The sequence below is a fragment of the Chionomys nivalis genome, chromosome 5, assembly GCF_950005125.1.
Source record: "Chionomys nivalis chromosome 5, mChiNiv1.1, whole genome shotgun sequence".
In the NCBI taxonomy this organism is placed as follows: Eukaryota; Metazoa; Chordata; class Mammalia; order Rodentia; family Cricetidae; genus Chionomys; species Chionomys nivalis.
The window spans coordinates 10,144,113-10,170,000 of NC_080090.1; the positions used below are offsets into that span (position 1 = coordinate 10,144,113).

General features: G+C 43.7%; 1 protein-coding gene across 9 annotated transcripts in view; it reads right to left on the reverse strand.

Moving 5' to 3' along the window:
• The window catches only part of Rps6kc1 (ribosomal protein S6 kinase C1), a 190,815-nt gene that overhangs the window by 94,650 nt on the left and 70,277 nt on the right, over positions 1-25,888 (reverse strand). For all 9 annotated transcript variants that reach the window (XM_057770939.1, XM_057770940.1, XM_057770945.1 and 6 more), the window contains one exon: positions 19,095-19,187. In XM_057770939.1, the coding sequence (XP_057626922.1) occupies positions 19,095-19,187 (93 nt within the window). The remainder of the gene's footprint in view (positions 1-19,094; positions 19,188-25,888) is intronic.

Consider the following 25,888-nt stretch of genomic DNA (forward strand, 5'->3'; position numbering starts at 1 on the left):
GTGTACAAACATCTGTGAGTTCTATTTCAGTCTACCTAATCACCTAGCTACTGCCTCCACTCCTGCCAAAGTCAAACTGGGACAAAAGAGAAGGAGCTGTTAGGAGGCACAGGCAATGAAAAATGAAACTGGTAAACAACTGCATTTCTAAGAAAACAACTCATTTCATTTTCTTCAAATGCCCAGGCAGCTGCAAAGGTTTTCGTATGCTAATTTTTTAATTAGAAGGTATTTAGGCAGTGGAAGCTTTCATATGCACTTCTGTTTCTTCATCAAACGTGAACTCCCCAACTTAGCATCAGTATAGCTGGTGGCGGCCTGAAGGTTTACCATCTGCTGCTCCCCAAAGTCACGGTGGCCACCTTCAGAACATATGCATCAAAGCCCAGAGATAAGAGACTGAAGAAATACTGCCTAAGTCAGCATAAGGGAGATGATAAAGCCAGAGGCAGGCAACGGGCAAGTTACCAGAAAACACTGAACACTGGGAGGAAGCAATCACATACAGAACAGCATCCAAGGTCACAGGCATGCCTCCAGCCAAACCAAGGGCGAGAGAAACACCACCGCTGAGGGGAGGCGAAGGCTTTTCTTTTCCACAGAAGGCTGATCATACTGAAAATCAACCTTATTCAAAATAAGCCTGCTCTGAGTAGGCTGAAATCTAAGGGTTAAGTTGTTTGCTCAGCCTATGAATAAGGACAGTAAAAGCAAGTGGTTTACACAGACACAAATAGTGCATGCTAGCAAGGACTTCTCTCCCAGGCACTGCAAGTCCAAACATGTCTCAAGGAAGATACGCTGCGGAACAAGTTAAACAAAGTACCAAATACAAACCCTGACATGTGACAACTGAAAGTACCCCTCCAGACACAGTGGCGCATGGTGGCACATGCCTGACAATGTCGTACTGGATGTGAGCGCCCCAGCGAAACAATTCTCACTTGTGAATGTTTAGGTACCTGATCATCACCATGATTTTTTTATTATTAATTGTAATAAATAGCTAAAAATAAAGCAAATGCTTCCAGAGTAATTTATCTCCCAAGAAATGCTGACACTCGTGAGGAATCATAATGTTATAATATTGGAAGGAAAGAATCTTGGTGCTTAGAAAACAGACTTGCAAAATAAAGGCCAATCTAGATGAGAGAGAGAGAGAGAGAGAGAGAGAGAGAGAGAGAGAGAGAGAGGAAAAGAGAGAGGAAAAGAGAGAGGAAAAGAGAGAGGAAAAGAGAGAGGAAAAGAGAGAGGAAAAGAGAGAAAGAAAGGGAGGGAGAGAGGAAGGGAGGAAGAAAGAGGCAGACAAACAGACATTATTACTTAGGGGGATAATCACATTTAGCTGTCATAGATAACAGTATTTGCTCAACTGTTTAACGCTGAATCTCTCAAAAATGTATTCACCTTAACAGAAATTTATCAATATAATATTTCTTTGGTTTTCATTTTTAACTATAGTTAAAAAATATACAATATAATTTTTAGAAAAAAATTATCAAAAACAAAACAATTAAAAATAAAATGAAGCCAGGTGTAGAGCACACCTTTAATCCTACCCTCAGGAGGCAGAGACAGGAGGGTCTCTGTGAGTTTGAGGCCAGCCTCATCTATAGAGTGACTTCCAGGACAATGAGAGCTACATAGTGAGACTCTGTCACCAAATAAAAGATGATGATGATGATGACGATGATGATGATGATGATATTAATGTAAAATGACATCAATAGCATCTTCTAAACAGAGTCTCAAAATGATAATTGGTGACTCAGTTTGTGTTAATGCTAATTTTTTTTAATTTGTATTTATTTTTTGTGCATGGGTGTTTTGCCTATATGGAGGCCAGAAAACTGCACTGCAGGCTTGCCTAGAAGCTGATCTTTTTGGTGTTTTGCTATGGGTATCAGGTCCCCTGTAACTGGAGTTACAGACAGCTGTGAGCTGCCATGTGGGTGCTGGGAACTGAACCTAGGTCCTCTGGAAGAGCAGTAAGTGCTCTTAACCCCTGAGCCATCTTCCAGCTCCTAGAAGCTGGTGTTAAGGAGGTATTTTTTCAACTGCGGCTCCCTCCTCTTCAGTGACTCTAGTTTGTGTCAAGGTGACACAAAGCCAGCCAGCACATACAGTCATGAAAAGATGTTAAATGGACGTCACGAAAGCAGAAAGCTCTGCTCTGCAAAGACCATGTGAGCACAAACCACTGCCCGAGAGCCAAACTCAGACAGACTCTGCAAACTCAGAAGCAGAAGCCTGACTTTAAAGTAGGCCAAACAGGAGTAAAGCTGGGGCCTGCCACCGTGAAGCCAGACAAACACAGACAGGAACTGTCTTCTCACTCACATCCAGAGCTAGAAAAATGACCTAGCAGAGGTCACCTGCAGAGCAGGGTTCTGAGGCTGGAGATGGCGGTAGGTGGGGCTGACAACAAGTAATTGTATAATTCAGAACAATTGATAAAGAAGCTTTGGGGTATGCTCAGCTGTTGCTGAGTTGTGAACTAAACACTCCATGTGGGGTGTACCCTGCTCACTGCACACAGCACCCATGTACTGAAATACTACACTGTGTCCCATAAATGCATGTACAATCATTGTATGTCCGTTAAAATTCTCCTGGGATGGAGCTGGGTGGTAAGGCATCTGCACAGCATGGAAGAAGCCCTGGGTTCAACACCAAAGGCTGAGGAAACTCAGAGCACGTGGCTCTCCTGCACAGCTGGTGGAAATGAGGACCTCCTCTGGAAGACAGCTGGACGGTTTCTTACAAAATTAAGTCTTCCCTCTCCATGTTATTGACAGAGGTTTCTGTCCCGCCTGCAGCCATTCAGTCCCAAAGAAACACACAGAGGCTTACGTTAATTATAAACTGGTTGACCTAGTAGCTCAGGCTTTCTTATTAACTAATTCTTATATCTTAAATTAGCCCATTATTCTTGTCTCTGTTAACACATGGCTTGGTACCTTTTATCAGCGAGGCATTCTCATCTTGCTTCCTCTGCGGCTGGGTGACAATTGCAGAATCACTCTTTCCTCTTCCCAGAATTCTCCTGTTCTTGTCATCCCACCTCTACTTCCTGCCTGGTCACCCTACCTACACTTCCTTCCTGGCTACTAGCCAATCAGCATTTTATTAAAATACAAATAACAAATCTTTACAGGGTACCAGACCATTGTCCCACAGCAATGTATAATTCAGCCATTATGTTCCTGCTTTCTGTCAAAGGAACTGAAAATACACCCACAAAGAAAATGCCCAAGAAAGGGACAGCAGCTTTCTTCATAACCACCGGAACGTAGAAACAACCAAGATGTCCTTCGCAGCCTAGAGAGTAAACAAACTATAGTACATTCCCATAAGACTGACGAGCCGGGCGGTGGTGGCGCACGCCTTTAATCCCAGCACTCGGGAGGCAGAGGCAGGTGAATTTCTGTGAGTTCGAGACCAGCCTGGTCTACAAGAGCTAGTTCCAGGACAGGCTCCAAAGCCAGAGAGAAACCCTGTCTCGAAAAACCAAAAAAAAAAAAAAAAGACTGACGAAAGCAGATCACGAAGAGATGAGGAAACCTCCATACACGTAAAAACGTAAAGGAAGGCAGACTGCCAGAGGTGCACACTGTGAGTCCAGCTGAGACACTGGAAAGGCAATACCATGGAGACAGGAAAATGACAAGCAGTACCACGGAGCAGGGAGAGGGTGGAGGGGTGGCCAGAGGAGCGGGGTAACACAACACCTGTGTGACACCACAGTGGTGTGAGCACAAGACATTATACATCTGTACAAAGATACACTGTAGGTAATAGCAAAAACGAACCTTAATATGAATGAAGATATTTAAAATTAAATGTTTTAGGGGCTGGAGACATGGCTCGGTAGTTAAAACCACCGGAAGTGGGTTCCCAGAACCTTCATTAGGCAGCTCACAACTGCCTGCAACCCCAGCTCCAGAGGGTCCTCCACCTTCTTTTAGCCTCTGCAGGCCCTGCACTCACACGCAGATGTATACATCATTTTTAAAAACACAGTAGTTTTACTTTTTAAAAGTAAAATTAAAATTTCACTACATTAGCACAGATCTGTGATCAAGCAGCCTCGGAGCCAGACCAGATCTGGCTAATGCCACCAGGCAGCATACATGACAGGCGAGCACACAGCAGAGCAGCTCGGATGGTTACAGCAAAGTGTTTGCCAGTTGGGAACATGGTCTGATCAGCTGGCCACCTACAGCTGACTGGAGCTAGGCTGCTGTGACTGGCTGAGACTCAGTAACTTGTGATAGAAATGTATGTGATAGTTTGGATTTTGAACACTTCCCAAATGCCCATGTGTTAGAAGCAGCTCAAAGTGATGTCGGAGGTAATGGAACTTTCAGTATAGGGGACAGGACCCAAGCTAAGGACGCGAGGGCATGAGTCTCCATCCTTGGATACCGGGCCCTAGTCCCTTAGCTAAGGAGACACAAAGGCAGGCAGGTAGGCAGGCAGCCTGTCCTGGTAGGCAGTCCACCTCATGTCTTAGATTCAGCCTGGGCTTTTCTTCTCAGCTCCTGTCTATACTGTGAGTCAGGGTGGGGTGGAGACAGATGCCAAGGCCATCAAGTCTCGCATTGCCCTGAGCTAGTTCTTTGGATGATACCCAGAGCAATCAACTCAGAACAGATGTGTATGTGCTCATGCATGTATGCATGTGCCCTTCCTACAGTATTCTTACTACATAGACTATGACATGCCCCTACCAGAGGCATAAGCTCTGAATCTTCTGGCTGAAGTGGGATGGCAGGCAGCTCTTTAGGACGCTAACCTGCTGTCTTCTCAGACTGCCAGCTCTTTGAACATTTGAGTTCTGGTTTCAGTCTGCATGAAGGGCAGCGCAGGCCACTTCCATCTCCACAAGTCAAGCAGCAAAGCCAAGAGCTCATGGGCGGAGACCTCCGAAACCATGAGCCAAAATCAGCCATTCCTCTTTTAAAACTGATTACCTCAGAAATTCTATCAAATCCCAGGAGGCTACATACACTATACAGCTAGTCTTTCAGTTAATTTATGCTCGCAGGTTGTCACTCCCAGGAGCCACACCAAGTAACACACCTTCCATCAGATCGGCACCAGCAGGAGCCATGATGATGGGAATCTCTCTGCTTCCCCGATCAGACTGTTACCAGCGGAAGCCATGATGACGGGAATCTCTGTTTCCTCTCCCTAGATCAATACCAGCAGAAGCCATGATGACAGGAATCTCTTTGGTTTCTCTCACTTTTGCTGCAATCCTAAAACTACTCTAAAAAATGGTATTTATATGTGTTTTCTTTGTTTATAAGTCATTTGACCAAATCCCCAAGTCTGAAGCAAATAACTGTCTCCCACCCTAAAACAAGACAAATGTAGGTTGTTCTGCAGTATATAACACAAGCAGTAACTATTTCACGCACAAAAACCCACTTAAAGTCTCTCCACTCCCAGACATCAACGGCTGGCCCTCAGAGGCACCTCTAGTGTCGGGGTGAGCCTCTATGAACAATACTGCCATCCCTGAGCCGGCTTTATGCGGTTCTTCAGATCCTAGGCCTACATCCCTCCTTCTGCACACCCGCTTCCACGGGCTGTGGTGTGACATCAGGTGCCTAAGGAGACAGCTAAAGAGAGGGTGAACACTAACACCCTGGGTCTACAGGCTCAGGTTCAGGCCGGGCCATTCAATTCCATACTGAGTTATTTATCCCGTTTCTCTGGTTGAATTCTGAAGTCTCCTCATAGTTAAGCAGTTAAGTTCAGATTAAATCTACCCCTTTCAAATCACAGTCTGCTATTACATTTCACTTCAGAGTCTTGTTTGCATCCTCTGAGCAAACCTAACTCTCTCTAGGCTTCTCTACAGACTCTCCCTGCCCGTGCCCTCCACAGACACGCCTGAATCTAGGTGAGATTCCTAGAAGCTAGAATGAGCTCCAGAAAGCAGCGGTCTACCACACACGGGTGGGAAACGGCAAGTGCGGGCCAGTCAGATGCTCGCTCACGATGACAACAGACACGGCAGCAACTCCCTGCCTGTCGATACATGCCTGGGAACTAGGCTGCCTGGGAAGCCTGACTCCCTTTCCAAAGCAAAATGCCTCAAAAGCAAGGAAGTTTTTAAAAAACTATTTTAAATTTTTTAATGAGTTTATTCTTTTATGGAAGATGAGGCCAAAGTTTGGTACTGGCTAAAATGTAGCATTTTGATATAATCCAGAAAATGTACTTAGTATAAGAATGCAATGTGTTCATTGTCCTCCCAACAGTAAAACCCTCACAAAACACAAAGGTATGACACTCATTGTCAAATTGGCGATTTCGTTGACGGCAACCTAACAGCTGCCAAGAATCCACAGGTGTGCTCTGTGGGAGATGTGACAATGGCGGGGGTGCTCTGATGGAGGCTGCAGGTGTACGCAGCCTCAACATCGCTGGAAGTCATCTAGCATCCACACACCTACCTGGGTCCCTCCAGCTGCCCTAGTATCCATGCTCCTACCTGGGTCCCTCCAGCTAGACAAAGAAGAATCATGTGCCAGATGGCACACTTGCACCATTGCCTAACAGGTGCCTGCCACCTGGCAGCATTCAACAGATGCTTCCTATGTTGGTAAGACAAAGGCCTTGAGGGTCTCCCTAAGGTCTCTCCTGAGGTGACATAATCTGGACCACAGAAGGCAACATGAGACTATCTCCAGGACTTCACTGCTGTTTACGGTCCGATATAAAACTGCTCTTACAGCCTTATTTCTAAAAATATCTCAAGAAATTGAGTCCTTTGGAACAACAACAAAAAAAAATCTATAAATCCAATGTATCGAGAATTTTGTAATAGGGTGCTAGATAGATAGGCATATCTTGTATGTAATTAAAAGTAGATTTAATTATCAATGTGTAAGCACTGGAATAACATATCAAAGCACAGAGCACTAAGTAATATTAATGTAACTAAAATGTGTGCCTCTCAAACATCCAGTTACAGGTAGTTTCTTAGAGGCAGCACTCTGAGATAGACCCTGTGCTGCAGGTCCACACAGCAGCCTGTGGGCTAGCTCATACCTCTCCACAGCACTCTGAGATAGACCTTGTGCTGCAGGTTCACACAGCAGCCTGTGGGCTAGCTCACACCTCTCTACAACACTGAGATAGACCCTGTGCTGCAGGTCCACACAGCAGCCTATGGGCTAGCTCATGCCTCTCTACAACACTAAGATAGATCCTGTGCTGCAGGTCCACACAGCAGCCTGTGGGCTAGCTCACACCTCTCTACAACACTGAGATAGACCCTGTGCTGCAGGTCCACATAGCAGCCTGTGGGCTAGCTCACACCTCTCTACAACACTGAGATAGACCCTGTGCTGCGGGTCCACACAGCAGCCTGTGGGCTAGCTCACGCCTCTCTTACAACACTGAGATAGACCCTGTGCTGCGGGTCCACACAGCAGCCTGTGGGCTAGCTCACACCTCTCTACAACACTCTTCTACTCCTCCGAAGTTACCAACAACTCAACACAGCCTGGCACTCTGAGAAACACTTCCCCAGCCTCTTACAGACATGCTCAAAGCTCTCATCTCAAGGAACATCCCCAGTCCAGTCACTGAACCTCAGGTTGCTTCATGCCATAACCAATCCTCCCCACCACCACTCACCACAACAGACGTTTGGAGAAACACTCTGTCTACCACGACTTCCTAGCACACTGTCCTTCCTACACAAAGTCTCATGTGGCTAGACACTAGTGCATCAGCTCAGAGGGAACCAAATACCAGAAAACAAACTCTGATAGAACTCTATGTCATCCCCAAGTCAACAACCATCAACATAATGGACACAAAGTCTACAATACAATGAGCAAAGTCCACAATACAAGTGTTTGTAAGGCAAGAATCTAAAGCCAGGTATGTGATTCTGTAGCTCAGAACACAGGCACCCAGGATTAGTGAAGTGTTCATTCTGCCCAAAAGGATCTGGACACGGTTAACAGCGACATCATTCTGGGGCTGGAGATCATGCACTGATCTCAAAGAGGACCCAGGTTCAGTTCCCAGCACTGAACCTGACGTTGGGCATCTCACTACTGCCTGGAACTCTAGGGTCAGGGCACTATCACTCACATGTACACACCTACACTTACAGACAGAACTGATTTTTCTTCTATTTTACAGTGGGGTAGAAGGATGTATGTCTGTGCACCATGTGTGCTCAGGATGCCACAGAGGTCAGAGGAAGGAATCGGCTCCCTAGAGCTGGAGTTACAGTAAGTTACGACCAAGTGTGGGTGCTGGGAAACAAACCCAAGGACTCTGCAAGAGCAGTAAGAGCTCTTAGCCACTGACCCTTCTCTCCAGCCCACAATCAGAATTTTAAAGGAACAGCTGACATAATAACTATTGAACAGCAAATTATAAAAAGCTGTTTTCTTCACATTTGCAAAGAGTGTCAGAACAGTTCATTCGTGTATGTGTGTGTGTGTGTGGAGTGTGGTGTGTGTGGTGTATATGTGTGGTGTGTGTATGTGGTGTGTGGCGTGTGAAGGCTGTATGTGAGGTGTGCATATGATCTATTTTAGCATATTGTAACAACCCTACAGTGAAATAACTCAGAATTATCAACATAGAAAACAATGCTTTGCTATGCTGTAAATCTACAAAGGAGTGCAGGAGGAAAGCTCCTGGTGATTAACAAGAACCTAATCACACAACACTGAGGCAAATCATGGAGACACAGAGGTGAAAGAGCATCACCCTGATACAGCAGCTGATATGTGGGTACCAGATCCACCATCGGATATCACCCTGATAAGCAGCTGATACGTGGGGACTGGATCCCCCATCAGATATCACCCTGATACAGCAGCTGATACATAGGCACCGGATCCCCATCAGATATTAGCATATTATCAGACATTTGCTGAACACCACAGGACCAGACAGAAGAAAAGCAACACATGGGTTGGAGAAATTGAGAGCACTGGCTGCATTGCAGAAGACATGGTTTCAGTTCCCAACACGCACACGCATACACACACACACACACACACACACACACACACACGGCAGCTCAGAAGCATCTGTAACTCCAGTTCCAGGGAATTTGATGCCTATTTCTGACCTCTGTAGGTACCAGGCACATACAAAGTACACAGACATATATACAGGCAAAGCATTCATACATATAAAAGTAAAATAAATAAGTTTATTTTTTAAAACAATATGAATCAGCACCTCAGAAACAGAAGGGACCCAGACCACAAGGACCACGGCATCCACGCCCTCACCTGCAAACTGACATCTACATTCTAATCCCCAATGGCAGGTGTTGCTGGAGGAGACCAGCACCCCCAGGTCATTAACAGGGCTAACATAAGCTGCCAGACAGCAGGATCCCCCAGGTCACTGACAGGGACACGCAGGGACAAGTTGGGAGGAAGGAAGGACACACAGGTGACCTGTTTTAACCTGCTACCTCCAACTCTAAGACAGTTTTTTAGAAACAAGTCACAGCAGGAGATGATTTGCCTCCTGACATATTCGGCACAAGAGGCAAACAGATAATTAAGTGACTTATAGTATATGCAAAAGTCTGAAAAATATCAGGATAATTGAGAACAACACTTCCTGACTGAATTGCATAAAAATTTCATGTTTATACATTAAGAATGATAGACATGTACATTGAAAATTTCCATTTGTTAAGCAATAAACACAATCACAATAATTTTGCCTTTAAAATGGTATAGTTTGGAGGCATCGAGAATCTCTAAAATTCTCAGGTGCAGTAGGTATTAAGGATAAATGAGATCATGACTTAACTATTCAGTTAATATTAACTAAATCCTTTTCATCACTATGGGGATTTTCTACTTCTGTAGCTTTAAAAATGGTGTTACTCACAAACTGACATATTCATTAGGCACAACTACTTGTATAAAATTTTACTGAGAATGGAATAAAAAAGGTTGATAGAAAACATGAACATCATACAATATGGTATGTTTTTGGATTTTTGTTTTGTTTTGTTTCCATTTCATATACTTTAGAACAATTTGACAAAACTATGCAAAAATGCAGTTTCCCACCATGCTGGCCCAGACACACAACTGGGCCACTGTGAGCAGCCTCCTCCACAGCAGTCCTTGATGCAACACACAAACATGCCCTGACACAGCATCTTGCCACAGGCCATTGCTTACACTGAGGCCTGCTCTTTTGCCATCACTGAGTTTTAGGAGCTCTTTGCATGCTCTGGATAACAGTCTTTGTATGTTCTGGATTGTAACAGTCTTTGTATGTTCTGGACTGTAACAGTCTTTGTATGCTCTGGACTGTAACAGTCTTTGTATGCTCTGGACTGTAACAGTCTTTGTATGTTCTGGACTGTAACACTCTTTGTATGTTCTGGACTGTAACAGTCTTTGTATGCTCTGAACTGTAACAGTCTTAGTATGTTCTGGATTGTAACAGTCCTTGTATGTTCTGGACTGTAACAGTCCTTGTATGTTCTGGACTGTAACAGTCTTTGTATGCTCTGGACTGTAACAGTCTTAGTATGTTCTGGATAGTAACAGTCCTTGTATGTTCTGGACTGTAACAGTCTTTGTATGTTCTGGACTGTAACAGTCCTTGTATGTTCTGGACTGTAACAGTCTTTGTATGCTCTGGACTGGAACAGTCTTAGTATGTTCTGGATAGTAACAGTCCTTGTATGTTCTGGACTGTAACAGTCTTTGTATGTTCTGAATTGTAACAGTCTTTGTATACTTTGGACTGTAACAGTCTTTGTATGTTCTAGATAACAGTCCTTGTATGTTCTGGATTGTAACAGTCTTTGTATGTTCCGGATTGTAACAGTCTTTGTATGTTCTGGACTGTAACAGTCTTTGTATGCTCTAGATTGTAACAGTCTTTGTATGTTCTGGACTGCAACAGTCTTTGTATGTTCTAGATAACAATCTTTGTATGCTCTGGATTGTGACAGTCTTTGTATGTTCTAGACAATAGTCTTTGTATGTTCTAGATAACAGTCTTTGTATGTTCTGGATAACAGTCTTTGTACGTTCTGAATTGTAACAGTCTTTTTATGTTCTAGATAACAGTCTTTGTATGTCCTAGATAACAGTCTTTGTATGTTCTCGATTGTAACAGTCTTTGTATGTTCTCAATTGTAACAGTCTTTCTATGTTCTAGCTAATAGTCTTTGTATGCTCTGGATTGTAACAGTCTTTGGTATGTTCTGAATTGTAACAGTCTTTGTACGCTCTAGATTGTAACAGTCTTTGGTATGTTCTGAATTGTAACAGTCTTTGTATGCTATGGATTGTAACAATCTTTGTAGGTTCTGTATAACAGCCTTGTATGCTCTGGATTGTAACAGTCTTTGTATGATCTGGATTGTAACAGTCTTTGTATGTTCTGGATTGTAACAGTCTTTGTATGTTCTGGATTGTAACAGTCTTTGCATGTTCTGGATACAGTCTTGGTAGCCGTCTTTTGAAGTATTTTCTCAGTCTATTAGACTTGTCTGTCATCCCCTCATAGCATCTTTCACAGTTACAAAGTCCAGCTTGTAACCATCTTGATGGCTAGACTTCATAAATCTGGAACTCAGAAAGGGTCGATCCTGAATTCTACCTTTCTCTTTCAATATTGCTCTGGCTATTTGGGGTCTTTTGTCCCTTCATATAAATTCTGGAATTAGATCACTGATGTCCATAAAATTACCTGTTGAGATTTTGAATCAGACTACACTGAATCCACAGTTCAGGCTGAAAAGAACTGACTTGCTCTTGACAAGGGTCTTCTTACCCATGCCTGAGACTCTCAATTTTTCAATTCTTTGATTTTTTTCATCACGATTAAATAGTCTTCCTTATATAGATAATGTGCATACTTGCTTACATCTATACATCAGAATTTAATTTGGGACACTAATGGAAATTATAGTGAATGTTTGGAGATTAGAGGGAGGGTGGGGTCAAACAGGATCTCATTATGTAACCCAAGCTATCCTCAAACTCAGAATCCTAGGTGTTGAAATCACAGGTATGATGGAGGTGGGTCTTGTATCTTATCTGTTGCTTTCATTGGTTAACTAATAAAGAAAACTGCTTGGTCCTGATAGGACAGAAAATTAGGTAGGCGGAGTAGACAGAACAGAATGCTGGGAGAAAGAAGCCGAATCAGTGAGTCACCATGATTCTCCCACTCCAGACAGACGCAGGTTAAGATCTTTCCTGGTAAGCCAGCTCGTGGTGCTACACAGAATATCAGAAATGGGTTAGATCAATATGTAAGAGCTAGCCAATAAGAGGCTAAAACTAATGAGCCAGGCAGTGTTTAAAAGAATACAGTTTCTGTGTAATTATTTCGGGTATAAAGCTAGCCGTGCTGGCGGCCGGGTGCCAGGAACGTAGCCCGCCGCTCCTATTACAACAGAGTGGCACCCAACGTGGTAACTAAATCCACTTAAAAACCTGAGAAGGCTTAAAAATAAGGGAGAGAGAGTTTAACACAGATTTTTGCTGTTTGTTGGTTGCTGTAGAGAGATTTCCTGATTCGGCAACAGCAGCAGGAAAAAACGCTGCCTCATTTTAAAGCACGGCTTCCTGGGGGCTGTACCGCCAGTGCAAACTCCGGCTTTAAAGCATTTCAATGGCTTTTATGGGACTGGATGTTTCTGTTCCGGCTCAGGATCGGGAGGAAAGTAGCTAAGACCATGCCCTTGGCTCAGCTCTTCCTGCCTGGGCAGATGGCGGAATCAGATTTAGTCAGGCGGGAGAGCATGGCGGATTCCTGTCGCCATACACAGAGATGTTTTCAGACTGCGCAGTGCTTTGCGTGTCAGATTTGGCTGTAACTTGGATGAAAAGAGTTTCTGTGCTGCACACTCAGTCTCACAATTAAACTGCTGAGTGTGGCTCCAATGTGGACTTGCTGTGTGCCTGGAACTGTTCACAGCTCAGGGGCACTAAATGGATCTGAAGCAGGAGCTGACCTCAGGAAGGAAGGATCATAATTACCATAACAACAGCGCAATTAAGGTTTAGACTGGCAGTAAACAGGCAGTACTGTATTACCCCTACATGATGCAACTTAAGTTTTTAAGAAGTGCTTAACATTTTAAGAAGTGCTCCTGGACAGTAAAAAATTACAGATACACAATAGGATGAATTCAGACATAAAAGAACTTTAAATGGATCACAGTGTTGGATGTGTACGTAGGCTTGGGACAGAGAAATAGAAAAAGAATATAGAGAATGAAGTTAATAGTTTTAAAAAAGGGGGTAAAGTCTTTAAAGAGACAGAGTACAGATAATTATAGATTAAGAGAAATAAAGAAAAATAAGCCACGTAAAAATAAAAAATTCACAGAGAGTCTGGATTCTTTGTATTATTGTGTTTTCTTTAAAATTTTTGACTGTGAAGGAGCTAAGTACAAAGAGACATTTCATTATATGGGCTGCCAAGAATGGATATCATAAGGGTATTATGACTTCAGAATTTGGGTCTAAGGACATGATGCTTTGGAAAGGAGTTTCTTCTTTTGTTTTCACAGAGGATGAGACCCTGTGGATTGTTTCTATCCCAATATGGTATGATAGACCACGCCCTCCTGAAAGGTTGCTGTGAACACCCTCAAAAAATTACTTCACTCAACTGCCAACTGAGATGACCCTGGCACGCAGGTTATACCATGAAAGACCTAATTAACAACGCCCCCATTCAGCAGGAAGCAGTTTGGAGAGAAAAAACTGTGTCCATGTTCCCATATATGGTTTATAAATGTTCTTTTACATTTAAAGGGGGATATGATAGATATGAATAATTTGCATTGGTGTGGATTTTAAGGTCAATTTTTTATATGTATATGTATTTCTGATCTTGATTAAGGTATTGTGATTGTGTAGTTCATTTAAAAATGTAATATATAATTAAGAAATATAGGTTGCTAATGGGTAATTATCAATAATAGTCAAATTTGTAGTCATGTTAGTTAGATTTTCTAGATATATAGAGATGTATTTCAGTTAGATAGGCATTCTTCATATCTTTCAAAGACTGCAGAATATGGCATTTAAATGTTTTAATAACTTAGGACTTTTCATGACAATGAGACACATCTGCTCCTGGCAGCACCAATCTACTTCAAGAGGAAGATGGACATCGAAGAGGCTCCTTATGGAGTTGGTTAGCCATTTGGGCACGAAACTGTTTTTGCCTGAACTGATGCATGAACTGGACACAAAGAACCCGCAGAAAAAGGACTGCTGAACTTGCCAAAATGTGAGACGGTCTTTCGGGGTTCCTGACTCATGAAAGAGTCTGCGAGACATTCTGCAGGATACAGCAGAAAGTGACTGAACTATCTTTGGAATTTTCTGCTTCATGGAAATGTCTGCTGGATACTATGGGCCTGTAGGCCAAAGATGGATGCCCCAACGGTACAGAGGAACTTTGGGTAACTGTCTAGGCAGCGAGATGTCTCTGTCATTTCTAGAGTTTTCTTATTTCTTGTTTGTTTAGGAAATATTATATCCTTCTGGAGTCTCTGATGGAGTTGAAGAATGGTTAGTTATAGCTTTCCTTAGTTATGATAAAGGATAAAATAGATATAGATATTGTAACTGTAATTCTTGCTTGATAACTGTTTTGTTATATGTAATTTTACTATGTTAAAGTTAAAGCCTTTCTTTTTTGTTTAAACAGAAAAAGGGGAAATGATGGAGGTGGGTCTTGTATCTTATCTGTTGCTTTCATTGGTTAACTAATAAAGAAAACTGCTTGGTCCTGATAGGACAGAAAATTAGGTAGGCGGAGTAGACAGAACAGAATGCTGGGAGAAAGAAGCCGAATCAGTGAGTCACCATGATTCTCCCACTCCAGACAGACGCAGGTTAAGATCTTTCCTGGTAAGCCAGCTCGTGGTGCTACACAGAATATCAGAAATGGGTTAGATCAATATGTAAGAGCTAGCCAATAAGAGGCTAAAACTAATGAGCCAGGCAGTGTTTAAAAGAATATAGTTTCTGTGTAATTATTTCGGGTATAAAGCTAGCCGTGCTGGCGGCCGGGTGCCAGGAACGTAGCCCGCCGCTCCTATTACAACACAGGTATGCACCACCACATCTGGCTGAGGCTTGGTGATCAAACCCAGGGCCTTGTGCCTACTGGACAAGCCTCTACCACTGAGTTATGTCCTCACCACTCGAGACTATTTTTTATTTCAGATTCTAGTTGATCACATAGGAAAGCAACTGATTATGTTGTATTAGGTTTGTGTCCTCCAGCCTTGATGCAACCATCCATTAGTCCAAGAGTCTGTCAGTTCTTTCAGATTACACGGGAACCTTCCTTCCCAATCTGCACACCACTAGTGCCCTTTTATATTTTTGGAAGGTTTTATAGAGGACTGGCTCAATGAATTCTGTAAACGTTATACTGAATTCTGCTCCAGTTGGGCCTACTGCTTGTTATTTAGGTGGTTAGTAAGTAGGGACTCAATCTCCTTAGCAGACAGATGTGCACTTCCCCGGATGGTCTGTTCCTTCTCTGCGAGTTAACGGCTTTGTCTCTTAGGAAGGTAGTGGAAAAATCATTTGGTGATTAAATTCATCATATCCGAGCTTTCTGCTGCACAAGGTAGAGTGCTATGCCTCCCTGGCTTCTCACACCAAGCTTTTTCTTCCTTAATTATCCTCTCTACAGGCTTAGTAATCTCACTGATGGTCGGAAAACTGGCCTTTAGTTTGGTTAATTTTCTTATTGATCTCTTGTTTTCAATTCCATTGATTCTAGCTTTTCTTCGTTTTGAATTTTTTTAACTCACAGGAAGTCGCAATATATCTCAAAGTGTCCTGTTTACTCTTCGCCTAGCCGTCTACGAGGAGAACCTATACAACATCCACACAACTGCAAGGTCAGGAATTTGACAAAGGTTCTTAACTGCTGATGAGGATATGACCCTGCAGGCAAGCTGTGCAGCAATGAACTTCTCCAGAAACTCTCAGCTCTTGATCTCAGCCAAACAGCCAATCCAGACCTCCAGTGAACTGTATGTGCGCTGTGCGCTGGGACACACAGAGCATGCTTACGCCTCCCACGCTTACAGCACAAGGCGCGGCACCTACACAGAGATGAAGGGAGCCCACCCTCGGCACCCACCAGTTCTCTCGTTTTTCTTCTGCCACCACACAAGGAAAACGTCTATAAGCACATCTGAGAGCAGAAGGGAATCTTCAAAGCTCTCTAGTACGAAGTCCACTAAATGCTTGGCTCCGACCACAGCATATCTCCACTGACATACCCACCATTGCCTGGATACCTCTACTGACAAGAAGCTCATAAGGTCTCAGATCTAGTCCATCTTTGGTTAAGACACCAGTCCCTCAAAGGTATGTCTATCTGGGCACTGGTGGTTCACACATTTAATCCCAGCACTCAGGAGGCAGAGCAGACTGCCTGGTTCCAAGACATCCTGGTCTACAAAGCAAGTTCCAGGGCAGCCAGGGCTACACAAAGAAACCCTGTGGAGGAGGAGGAAGAGGAAGAGGAAAAAGAAGAAGGAGGAGGAGGATTAGAAGAGGAGGAGGGGAGGAAGGTAGGAGGAGGAGAAGGAGGGAAGGAGGAGGAGGAAGAGGAGGACAAGGACAACGAGGAGGAGGAAGAGGACAAGGAGGACGAGGAGGACGAGGCGGTTTAAAAAAGCATGACAGAGCTCCAGTCCTCAAAGACCTGAAGTCTACACATATTTGGTCAGGTGAAAATGCCCTCTCTCCACATCTGGCCTTCCTTTAATAGAATTCTGAAGGCCTTCCTCAGCCTGACCATTTCTGCAACAAAATGGAGGCCTGTTTATCTATGCTCTAAGAGTCCTGGTGCTTCAATTTCTTGTTGCATAAAGGATTTTACGATCCCAACTAAGAAACAGAAGATCACTAAATGATTACTTCCTTCTGTCTGAACACTAAGAAAGCAAACAGCCACTGCATGACTGTCTGTCCCTCTCAATAGACACTCACTGTGGAAAGGTTCTAGGGAGCAGCCCCACGTTACACCAGTAGGTGTCGCTCTACAATGTATTTTAAATTCTTTTCAATTCACTCATTCAACACAGCATGGAGGGCCCATGGTGTGCGGGGCTGATTCTAGGCACAAAGAACGTGGTAAGAAATGAAACAGCACGACACTGATCTTGTGAAGTCCACAGTGTAGGCAATAATAAAAATACTTCGTTTACTTTCTAGATGGAGGTTAATGAAATGTATTTCCTAATGAGGTTCAATACAAAACTGAACTTGCTAAGTTAATAAACAACACAAGATAATTCACAAAAAGCAAACACTAAAATGAATAAGAATTAGAGAAACTGATGTCCCGACCAGCACTGTCATACCTTGTAGGTGTTTCCTAGATCTGAATTTATTCAACATCTTTCTCCCAAACCCCAAGTTTCTAAGACCTGTATTTAAGGTATTCCTTAATACAACAGAAAATCCACCTGCTCATATTTTAGCAGCAGAGATGCTATTGTGAGTTACAACTGCCTGCCAAGCTGACTAGTTCCCAGACACAGAGCTCCTTCGCACCACTTAGAAAATGGCATCTGAGAGACACTGGCTGACAGAGACAGACAGCGATGGACAGTGCCTCAACTATGGCAGAGGGATCCCTCCACTGCCAACGTCCGCTTCCTTTCATCTGTGGGGCTCCTAGCGATTACCAGAACTTCTTAGTGTGACTTGAGGCTCAGCCACAGTCATAAGATACAACTCTAAGGGGGAGGGAAATGGGAAACGGGGAGCAGTTGGAAATTTTAATTAAAAAAGAATAAAAAAAATTATTTTAATTTAAAAAAAAAAAAGATACAACTCTAAGAGGCATTGAGACAGCACAGGAAGATGGCATGTTCTCACCAAACCACAACACCCGAATCTACTAAATTACTGTCTGATTCAGTCTGCTCTTGAACAGAATGTTCTCCATGATGCAAAGGCCACAGAAACAGCCACAGAGTATCACAGGCTCTGTATCAACACAAAAAGTCCCACTGCATAGAGCTCTTTAAGCTCGGATTCATTGGCACTGGTTTATCTGGGACAATGATGTTTACTTCATGAAAGTTCTGACTCGATGTTCTTTCTGGGACACTTCAAACTGTGAGCGCTTGCCCAAGCTCCTCGAGCTGCACTGTGGATTGCTCAAAGGCACCACGGACTCACAAGAACACTTCAAAAGACAAGTGGCATTGGGTGACCCAAAACGAGCAACACTAAGGTGTTTTTGGAACAATGTCGAGTGGTCAAGAGGTCAAGATTCATTTATGTCAACATTAAGTGGCATTTTCCTTAAAGTTATAATGGCAGAATAATCTAGTATTTCCAAAGCACGCAAATTGGCAGGCTCAGTGTTGATAAACATTTGGCAATATTGATATGTCACCAAGCTTTATGTGTGCATGTGTGCATACGTACATGCCTGTGTGTGTGTGTGTGTGTGTGTGTGTATGTGTGTGAAGGGGCTCAATATACTGGGAAAGCAGTTTCTGGAGTCAACCAAGTTCCTCCAAGTTGGCTATGGGACTTCCGGGCAAGTTCCTCCATGTCTTTGTATCACTTTCCCATCCAGATGCAGATAATGGGATTGTAAGAGGGATTCCATAAACCACTTTATATAAATTCCTACTATGGGGGTGGGCACACAGTGGTGCTCATAAATGACAGCCACCAGGAATTCCATGCTTCCTTCTGACCATTAGGATGACTGTACTGATTAATGTTTAACAGCTGCAAATTCACAAATCTAACGGCACAAAGCGCACCATTCTACCACCACGCTTCAGAAAATTAAAACCCCTTACTCAACGGAATGCCAGCAAATGCACACCTTCTCCTTGGCACAATGTACTCTGCATGACCTTACTTGAATGCTGAAGCAAAGCTCCCCTGCTGCTCAGGCATTTTAAAGTGCAGATGCATTTGAGTCATTTTCCTTTTGTTTCATATCCTTAAGATCCAAAGCTTCAAAGACAGAATGTCAGCATGCAGCCGATTTATGACTGAACTCTTGAAGAGACGCTGAAGAATTACCTTGTCAATCACCCCAAGGACTCTGAAGGCCTTCAGCTCCTCGGCAGGGCTCCTTAGGTTCCAAGGGGGCCTTGAACTTAGTGATCCTGGAGGCTAATGGGAGATATCAAAGATTACACATCAATCAGGGAGGTACTTGAAGGAAGACTGCCTACTGAAGCAAACGTCAGGCCAAAGAAACTAAATTTATCATAAATCAGAGAAGGGAAGATAAAAGGAGAAAGTTACTGTTTGTCTGTAATATAAAATAAAAAATCAAAATAAAGAAAATCAAAAAGAAAAAGCAAGACAAAAGCGCAAGTAAATAAGCCATAGCATTGAAAACAGGTTTTTAAAAAGAAATATTAATGAGCTGCTACTGTTTTTAGAGATATCATGAAAATGTCTAACAATCGAGTAAGTGGGCCAGAGTCAACGACAACCTTGCATTTGCCCCAGACAGACCAGAAGTAATTTAGAAGAAGACAACAAAGAAAAAAATTAACAGATTCACTTGGAACAGAAGGGGCATAAGGTGTTATTTACCTAAAAACTTTAGTCCTGTAGTGCTTCTTTATAAAATGAAGGAAGTACTTAGATCTTTAAATAGATACCATATGTTTTAAGAAGAATCAGCATATTCAAGTTCAACCAAAAAAAATTCACCAAACAATGGTGGAAAAAAAAATAAATGCTCCATCAATATAACCAGCAATTATTAGAACAAAGGTTGGGGTGGTTTATGAGGGAAAAAAACTTTCTTCAAATATTTGAATATCTATGATGTGGAAAACAGTCTATTAGCTACAAAAAAGATCAATGAGCATGAGAAAAGGCTGTTTGAGTGTACAGTTAAAAACAGTATTAACTTCCAAACTCCAGTCAGCTTTCCGCTGGCAGTAAGAAAAGCCATTAGAAGAGAAAGACTCGGGAAACCTCCAGAGGGCACTTACGTCCAGAAGAACCCGCAATTACTTCTCACAGTAAAACTGTGATTTCCCAAGGACGTCAGAGCACGTAAGGCTTGTCACACAGGGCAGAGGCCTTATCAACAAACTAGATAAGAACAGAGGAGTAGAGAAAGGACAGCGAAATACTCAAGCATGAAGAGGGAATTACCAAGACAACCGCTCTGGACATTGAGGTCCCTGGGAAGACTGGCATGGCCAGACAGAGCTCCTAAGAAGAACTGCACCCTAGTCACCTTTTGTGGGGGGAGGGTGCTGCAGCAGCAGAAGAGAGGGGAGAAAATGCCTGGGGGAACTGGTATCAGTTATAATGGGGAAACTACCAACTGGGAAACTGTCTAAGGAAAGCGCTTTTTACTGCCTTCAGTTTGTTTCCTTATCTCTGGGTGTAGCAAGCAAAGACTGAATCTAGCTCACCTGGAATGGAGATGTTGGAATATGGAAGGGGCATTTGGTTTGGATTGGATTTTGTAGACAGGCTAGCCTTGAGTTTGCTTTGTAGCCATGATTGATTTCAAACTCTGGACCCTCATGCCTCTACCTCTCACACGCTGGGATTACAGGTGTATACTACATTTGGCTAAGACTGTGTGTGTGTACATGTGGGTGTATATGTGTGTGCACTTGCATGTGGAGGTCAGAGGTCAACACTGGAATCCATCTTACTGTTGGAGGCAGGGGTCTCTTACTGAACCAAGTGCCTAGACTGGCTGGTCAGTACACTCCATGGATCTGATGTCCTGTGCCCACCTCCCCTGTGCTAGGATTATGGGCATGCAGTGCCATGCTCAACTTTTTACATCGGTGTTGGGATCCAGCGTCCTGACATTCTATCAACTGAGCCCTCCTCAGCCTCAACCTTTACGTTTTAGAGATACTTTAACTTGAAAAAGTATCTCCATTGTGCTAGATAACAATAATCTTTTTAGATGATATGATCTAAATTTCTTAAATGTCTCAACAAACATTATTTGATATCCCATTTCATTAGGAGCTAAAGTAGATGTCAGAAAATAAATGCATGCTGCCTTCTGAAAATCTAAGGAGAATGTTTGTGCATACAAATGTGTATCGTGATAGTAGTGTTAAACGTGGAACTATTAGTCCTTCTATGTGGTTTACAGCATATCACCTCATCTCTATCCTCCCATCCCCACAGACTGAGGTGCTCACAGGGAAAGTTGCTCTAATAATAGCTATTTTACTGCTGCATAAGGGGAAACGTGCAATAGTGAATTGTTTCCATCAGAGAGAGACAGTGGGATCCCAGACAGACCTCAGCTCCCTGCCCTGCTGACAATCCTCCTACCATACAGCACATAGACAAAAACTCTCCCTCTCTCTCTCTCTCTAACACACACACACACACGCCATGCTGCATTACCAAGAAAAAGTAATTTTGCTTGTACTTGTAGCAAAAGAGATCCCAAAGAAAAGTGATGTGTCACCCATTGCATGGCCCAACATGGCAGCCTGTCTTCTGTTCACGTCTCAGTTACTGCTCACTGGTCTCTCAGTTTCCAAAGAACACAGTTTACTTCACCTCTTACAACAGCAAAGAAAGAACTCCGGAAACCTCTACTACACCACTCCATGCACGGTGACAGACACAGCAGCGCTGTGGTTTGGACTGTGGATGTTACCCTTAGGCTGATGGCTCAGTCCCAGTTCAGCAGTGTTCAGAAGTGAAGGGAGGCGGCTGGGTCCTGAGGGATCTGACGTCACGAATAAATCCACCTATGGATTCGTAGCTTTAAAAGGGTGCTGGTTAGTACAGGTGATGGTGGCCCACACCTTTAATCCCAGCACTTGAGAGGCAGAGGCAGGTGAATCTCTGTGAGTTCAAGGTCAGCCTGGTCTACAGAGGGAGTTCCAGAACAGCCAGAACTGTTACACAAAGAAACTCTGTCTAGAAAAAACAAACAAACAAACAAGGGTGCTGTGTTAAAGGGATCTAGGGAGTGGACCTAAGTGGAGAAAGGGAGGTACGTCACTGGAGACCTGCCTCCCACACCTATGTCTACCATGGGCCCTCAGTCAGGATAGGACTTTGCCATAGGCCAGCAACAACAGAGCCAAGTGACCATAAACTAAAACCTCCAAAACCATGAGTCAAAATAAACCCTTCCATCTCATTCCAGCAATTAAAATGAAGACTGTACAAATCAGTAAGAGGCATAAATAGTCTGCTCCTGTGAGAGAAGCATTCGAAGCGGAGGACAGGGAAACAAAAGTCCAGACTTAGGGTCTGCGTCCACAGCCCTGGAATGGCAAGAGAAAACATGTGACTCTCCTTTTGTAAGCTGGGAGAGCAGGTGTTCTGTGTGCAAAAGGAGCCATAAGACAGAGCTGGGTGCTGATGGGAACAGCAAAAGCAACAGGCATGAAACTTCTCTCTATTCTTTAAATCACTTTGCAAGATTATGATCAGAGACAGAACATGAGAATTATGAAATAAAGGATCATTTAAAAAAAAAAACCTTGTATTGTTAGCTTCTGTGGGTGGGAGAGTCAGTTTTGAGGGTGTAGCCCCTGGTAGGTCTACCCCACGCCACGAGTACCTGGGCAGTACACCCCACATCCACAAATACCTGGGCAGCACACCCCACACCCACGAGTACGTGGGCAGCACACCCCACACCCATGAGTATACTGTAAAGATTTGTCAGTCATATTGGTTTAATGAAACTCTGATTGGCCAGTAGCCAGACAGGAAGTATAGGCGGGGCAACCAGACTAGGAGAATGAGGCAACCAGAGTAGGAGGAGGAAAGGCAGAGACCCAGTCACCAGCCAGATACAGAGGAAACAAGATGAGAATGCCTCGCTGAGAAAAGGTACCAAGCCACATGGCAAAATATAGACAGGAATTATGGGTTAATTTAAGTTTTAAGAGCTAGTTAGTAAAAAGACTGAGCTAACAGGCCAAACAAATAAAAAGTCCCTGTGTATTTCTTTGAGACTGAACAGCTGTTGGACCAGGCAAGACAGAAACTTCCATCTACAACCCTGTCCCAAAATGAATAAATAATAAACTCTATTACCAACAGTGGTAATAGCAGCACACTGATGGAGGAAGGTCATTGGCTAATAAAGAAACTGCCTTGGTCCATTTCATTGGCCACCCTTTAGGTGGGTGGAGTAAACAGAATAGAATGCTGGGAGGAAGAGGAAGTGAGCTCAGATGCAGGGCAGCTCCTCTCAGAGCCAGACGCGATGAAGCAAGCCGCCAGGTCAGACATGCTGAATCTTTCCTGGTAAGACTGGTACTACACAGATTATTAGAGATGGGATGATCGAGATATGAGAATTAGCCAGTAAGGGCTAGAGCTAATGGGCCAAGCAGTGTTTATATAAATACAGTTTGTGTGTTGTTATTTTGGGGGATGAGCTAGCCAGGCGGCTGGGAGCTGGGTGGCAGGAACGCATCCTGCAGTTCCCACAACAGCACACTGTGTCAAAGGAGCAGGGAACAATTTCCCAGGCAACAAAGCTGATGCCTGTCATGTAAAAAGTAAATGTTTCTCTTACATGTAAGGGGTACTATAGCAGATGATGTCATGATGGAATGGCTAGGGCCATCTATACCTGGACTAAACACAGATAAGAAGGTTTGATGACCCAACAGAGATGGCAAGATCACGCTGCTCAACTGGCCAAGACCCAGGCATCTGGGACACAGAGCTCCTGTGGAGCTCACAGCCAGTGCCCATTATCTGCAGTCAGCACATAGCTAAAATCTGCTTGCTATTTCTGTTCTCTAAGGCTAAGAGAAGACTGCCTGGCTTCTCCTAGAATTTTTTGTTTTGTTAGGTTGCTGGTTGACCTGCCCACAGTCTTTAACTCAGTGTTCTCAGTTTGTAGTCTCCACCTACCTGTAGGCACAGGATTCCTCAGACTACAGTGTTTCTGCACATCATCTGAGGGCCATCAGACTACAGTGTTTCTACACATCATCTGTGAGCCATCAGACTACAGTGTTTCTACACATCATCTGAGGGCCATCAGACTACAGTGTTTCTACACATCGTGTGAGAGTTATCAGACTACAGTGTTTCTACACATCATCTGAGGGCCATCAGGCTACAGTGTTTCTGCACGTTGTGTGAGAGTTATCAGACTACAGTGTTTCTACACATCGTCTGTGACTCTGGCTGGGTACTTAAGATCCCTGCAGGAAAAGAGAAAAAAAAATCCCTGCAGGAGGGAGGACAGGAGGCCAGCTAGGGTTATGCAGCAAAACCCTGTCTCAAAATAATATACCAGATAAATAAATAAATATCCAATAAATATATATCCAAACCCAGAACATCAATACCCAGCACACGGAGTCCCTGAGCACAAGCCCTCCTGCAGACTTCTAGCTTTGTAAACACTTCCGGAGCAAATGGCTAGCTCGATGACTCTCCCTTCAGTGGCTGGCCACCTGACCTTTAACCACTTGCTCAGTCCCACGCCTGCACCCTCTCACTGAGTTTAACATCTTCCCTTGACACCCAGCACATCAGCCAACAGACCAGCAAAGACATGGCTGTGCTCAGAACACCATCCGTGGCGACATTCACTTGCTCCTAGTAACTGCAGGATAAAATGGTATTTACATGCTTTAGGTCCTCCGTTTAGATGACTTACTGTCCCTTTACTAAACTTAATTGATTTTAAATTTTCTTTAGGCAAAAATGTTACCTTAAATCCTTCACAATTTGGAAAAATAAAAGCAACCTGTCTCCGCAGTCAAGATCTTACCAGAAACCCACCTCTCCAGTTTTCTTGGAGCCTTTTAGGTATAATGAATGAGACAAGGCTGGGAAAGTGTTCTATTGGTCTCTTTTCCTACATTTGTTTGCAAAGGATATGATTACAATATGATATGATTTCCACATTTTCCACCTAAGGGGGGGGGGGCGGACAGCCACTGCCCCAGAGGGGAAGGTGGAGACCGACAATGTTAAAGCCTTTTATCTACTGAGACAGCTACAAAGAGATGTTTGCACAAGGATTCACCAGAAGTCACATCTGCTCTGCACAGCACCTAAGGAAAAGGGCCGAGTCACTCACACCAACCCTCATCGTGCTAACTAAAATTCAGACCCAAAGACAGTCAAAGGAGAGAAACAACAGGTTCAGCAAGCTAATCTCAAGAAAATCTCAAGCCTACTCCTGAGCAGTGTGCAGACAGGATTCACAGAAAACACGCAAGCGGGAAATGAAAAGCAAATGTTTACCATGAAGAAAGACAGCATGTCTGCGCTCCCCTCCAGTTGCCCTCATGCAGAAACAAACAGTAACTCCCCATCAGATCAGAGCCAGCGGTCGCACCTTTCACCCCTTGGGACAATTCCCACCGCTGTCAACTCTGGACGCTCTCTCCAAGCTTTGCCTCCTGAGCTGCACAGCTGGCTTCAGTCCAGCTGTAAGGTTTGCACAAAGAGCAGCTGTGCTGTGCTCTGTGACGCTCCCACGTGTGTCTGGAGGGGTGCTACACATTAAGTCTTAAAAGACGCTGAATGAAGGAGCAGCCTGGTGCAGTCAGCTCTGCTCCTTAGACCTCAGCTTATTTCCACTACAAGTTATGCTAAAAGTGAGATTCCGACTCATCCACAGAGTGGTTGATTCTCCAAATCAAGAGCTACACAGGAGGCCTTGTGTTTATTTGTTATGACTCCACGTGTGTTATATGCATGTACAGAATGTTATAAACCATTAGAGTCAGTACGGACTAATAAAGTAATAATTTTGGCAATAAATCTTACAAAAAGACTCCATGGATAGTCGGGAGGTCACTGATCAGGGATGCACAAGGAAGGACAGAAGCCATAGGACGGGTGCCTTCATCAGTGTCCCCAAA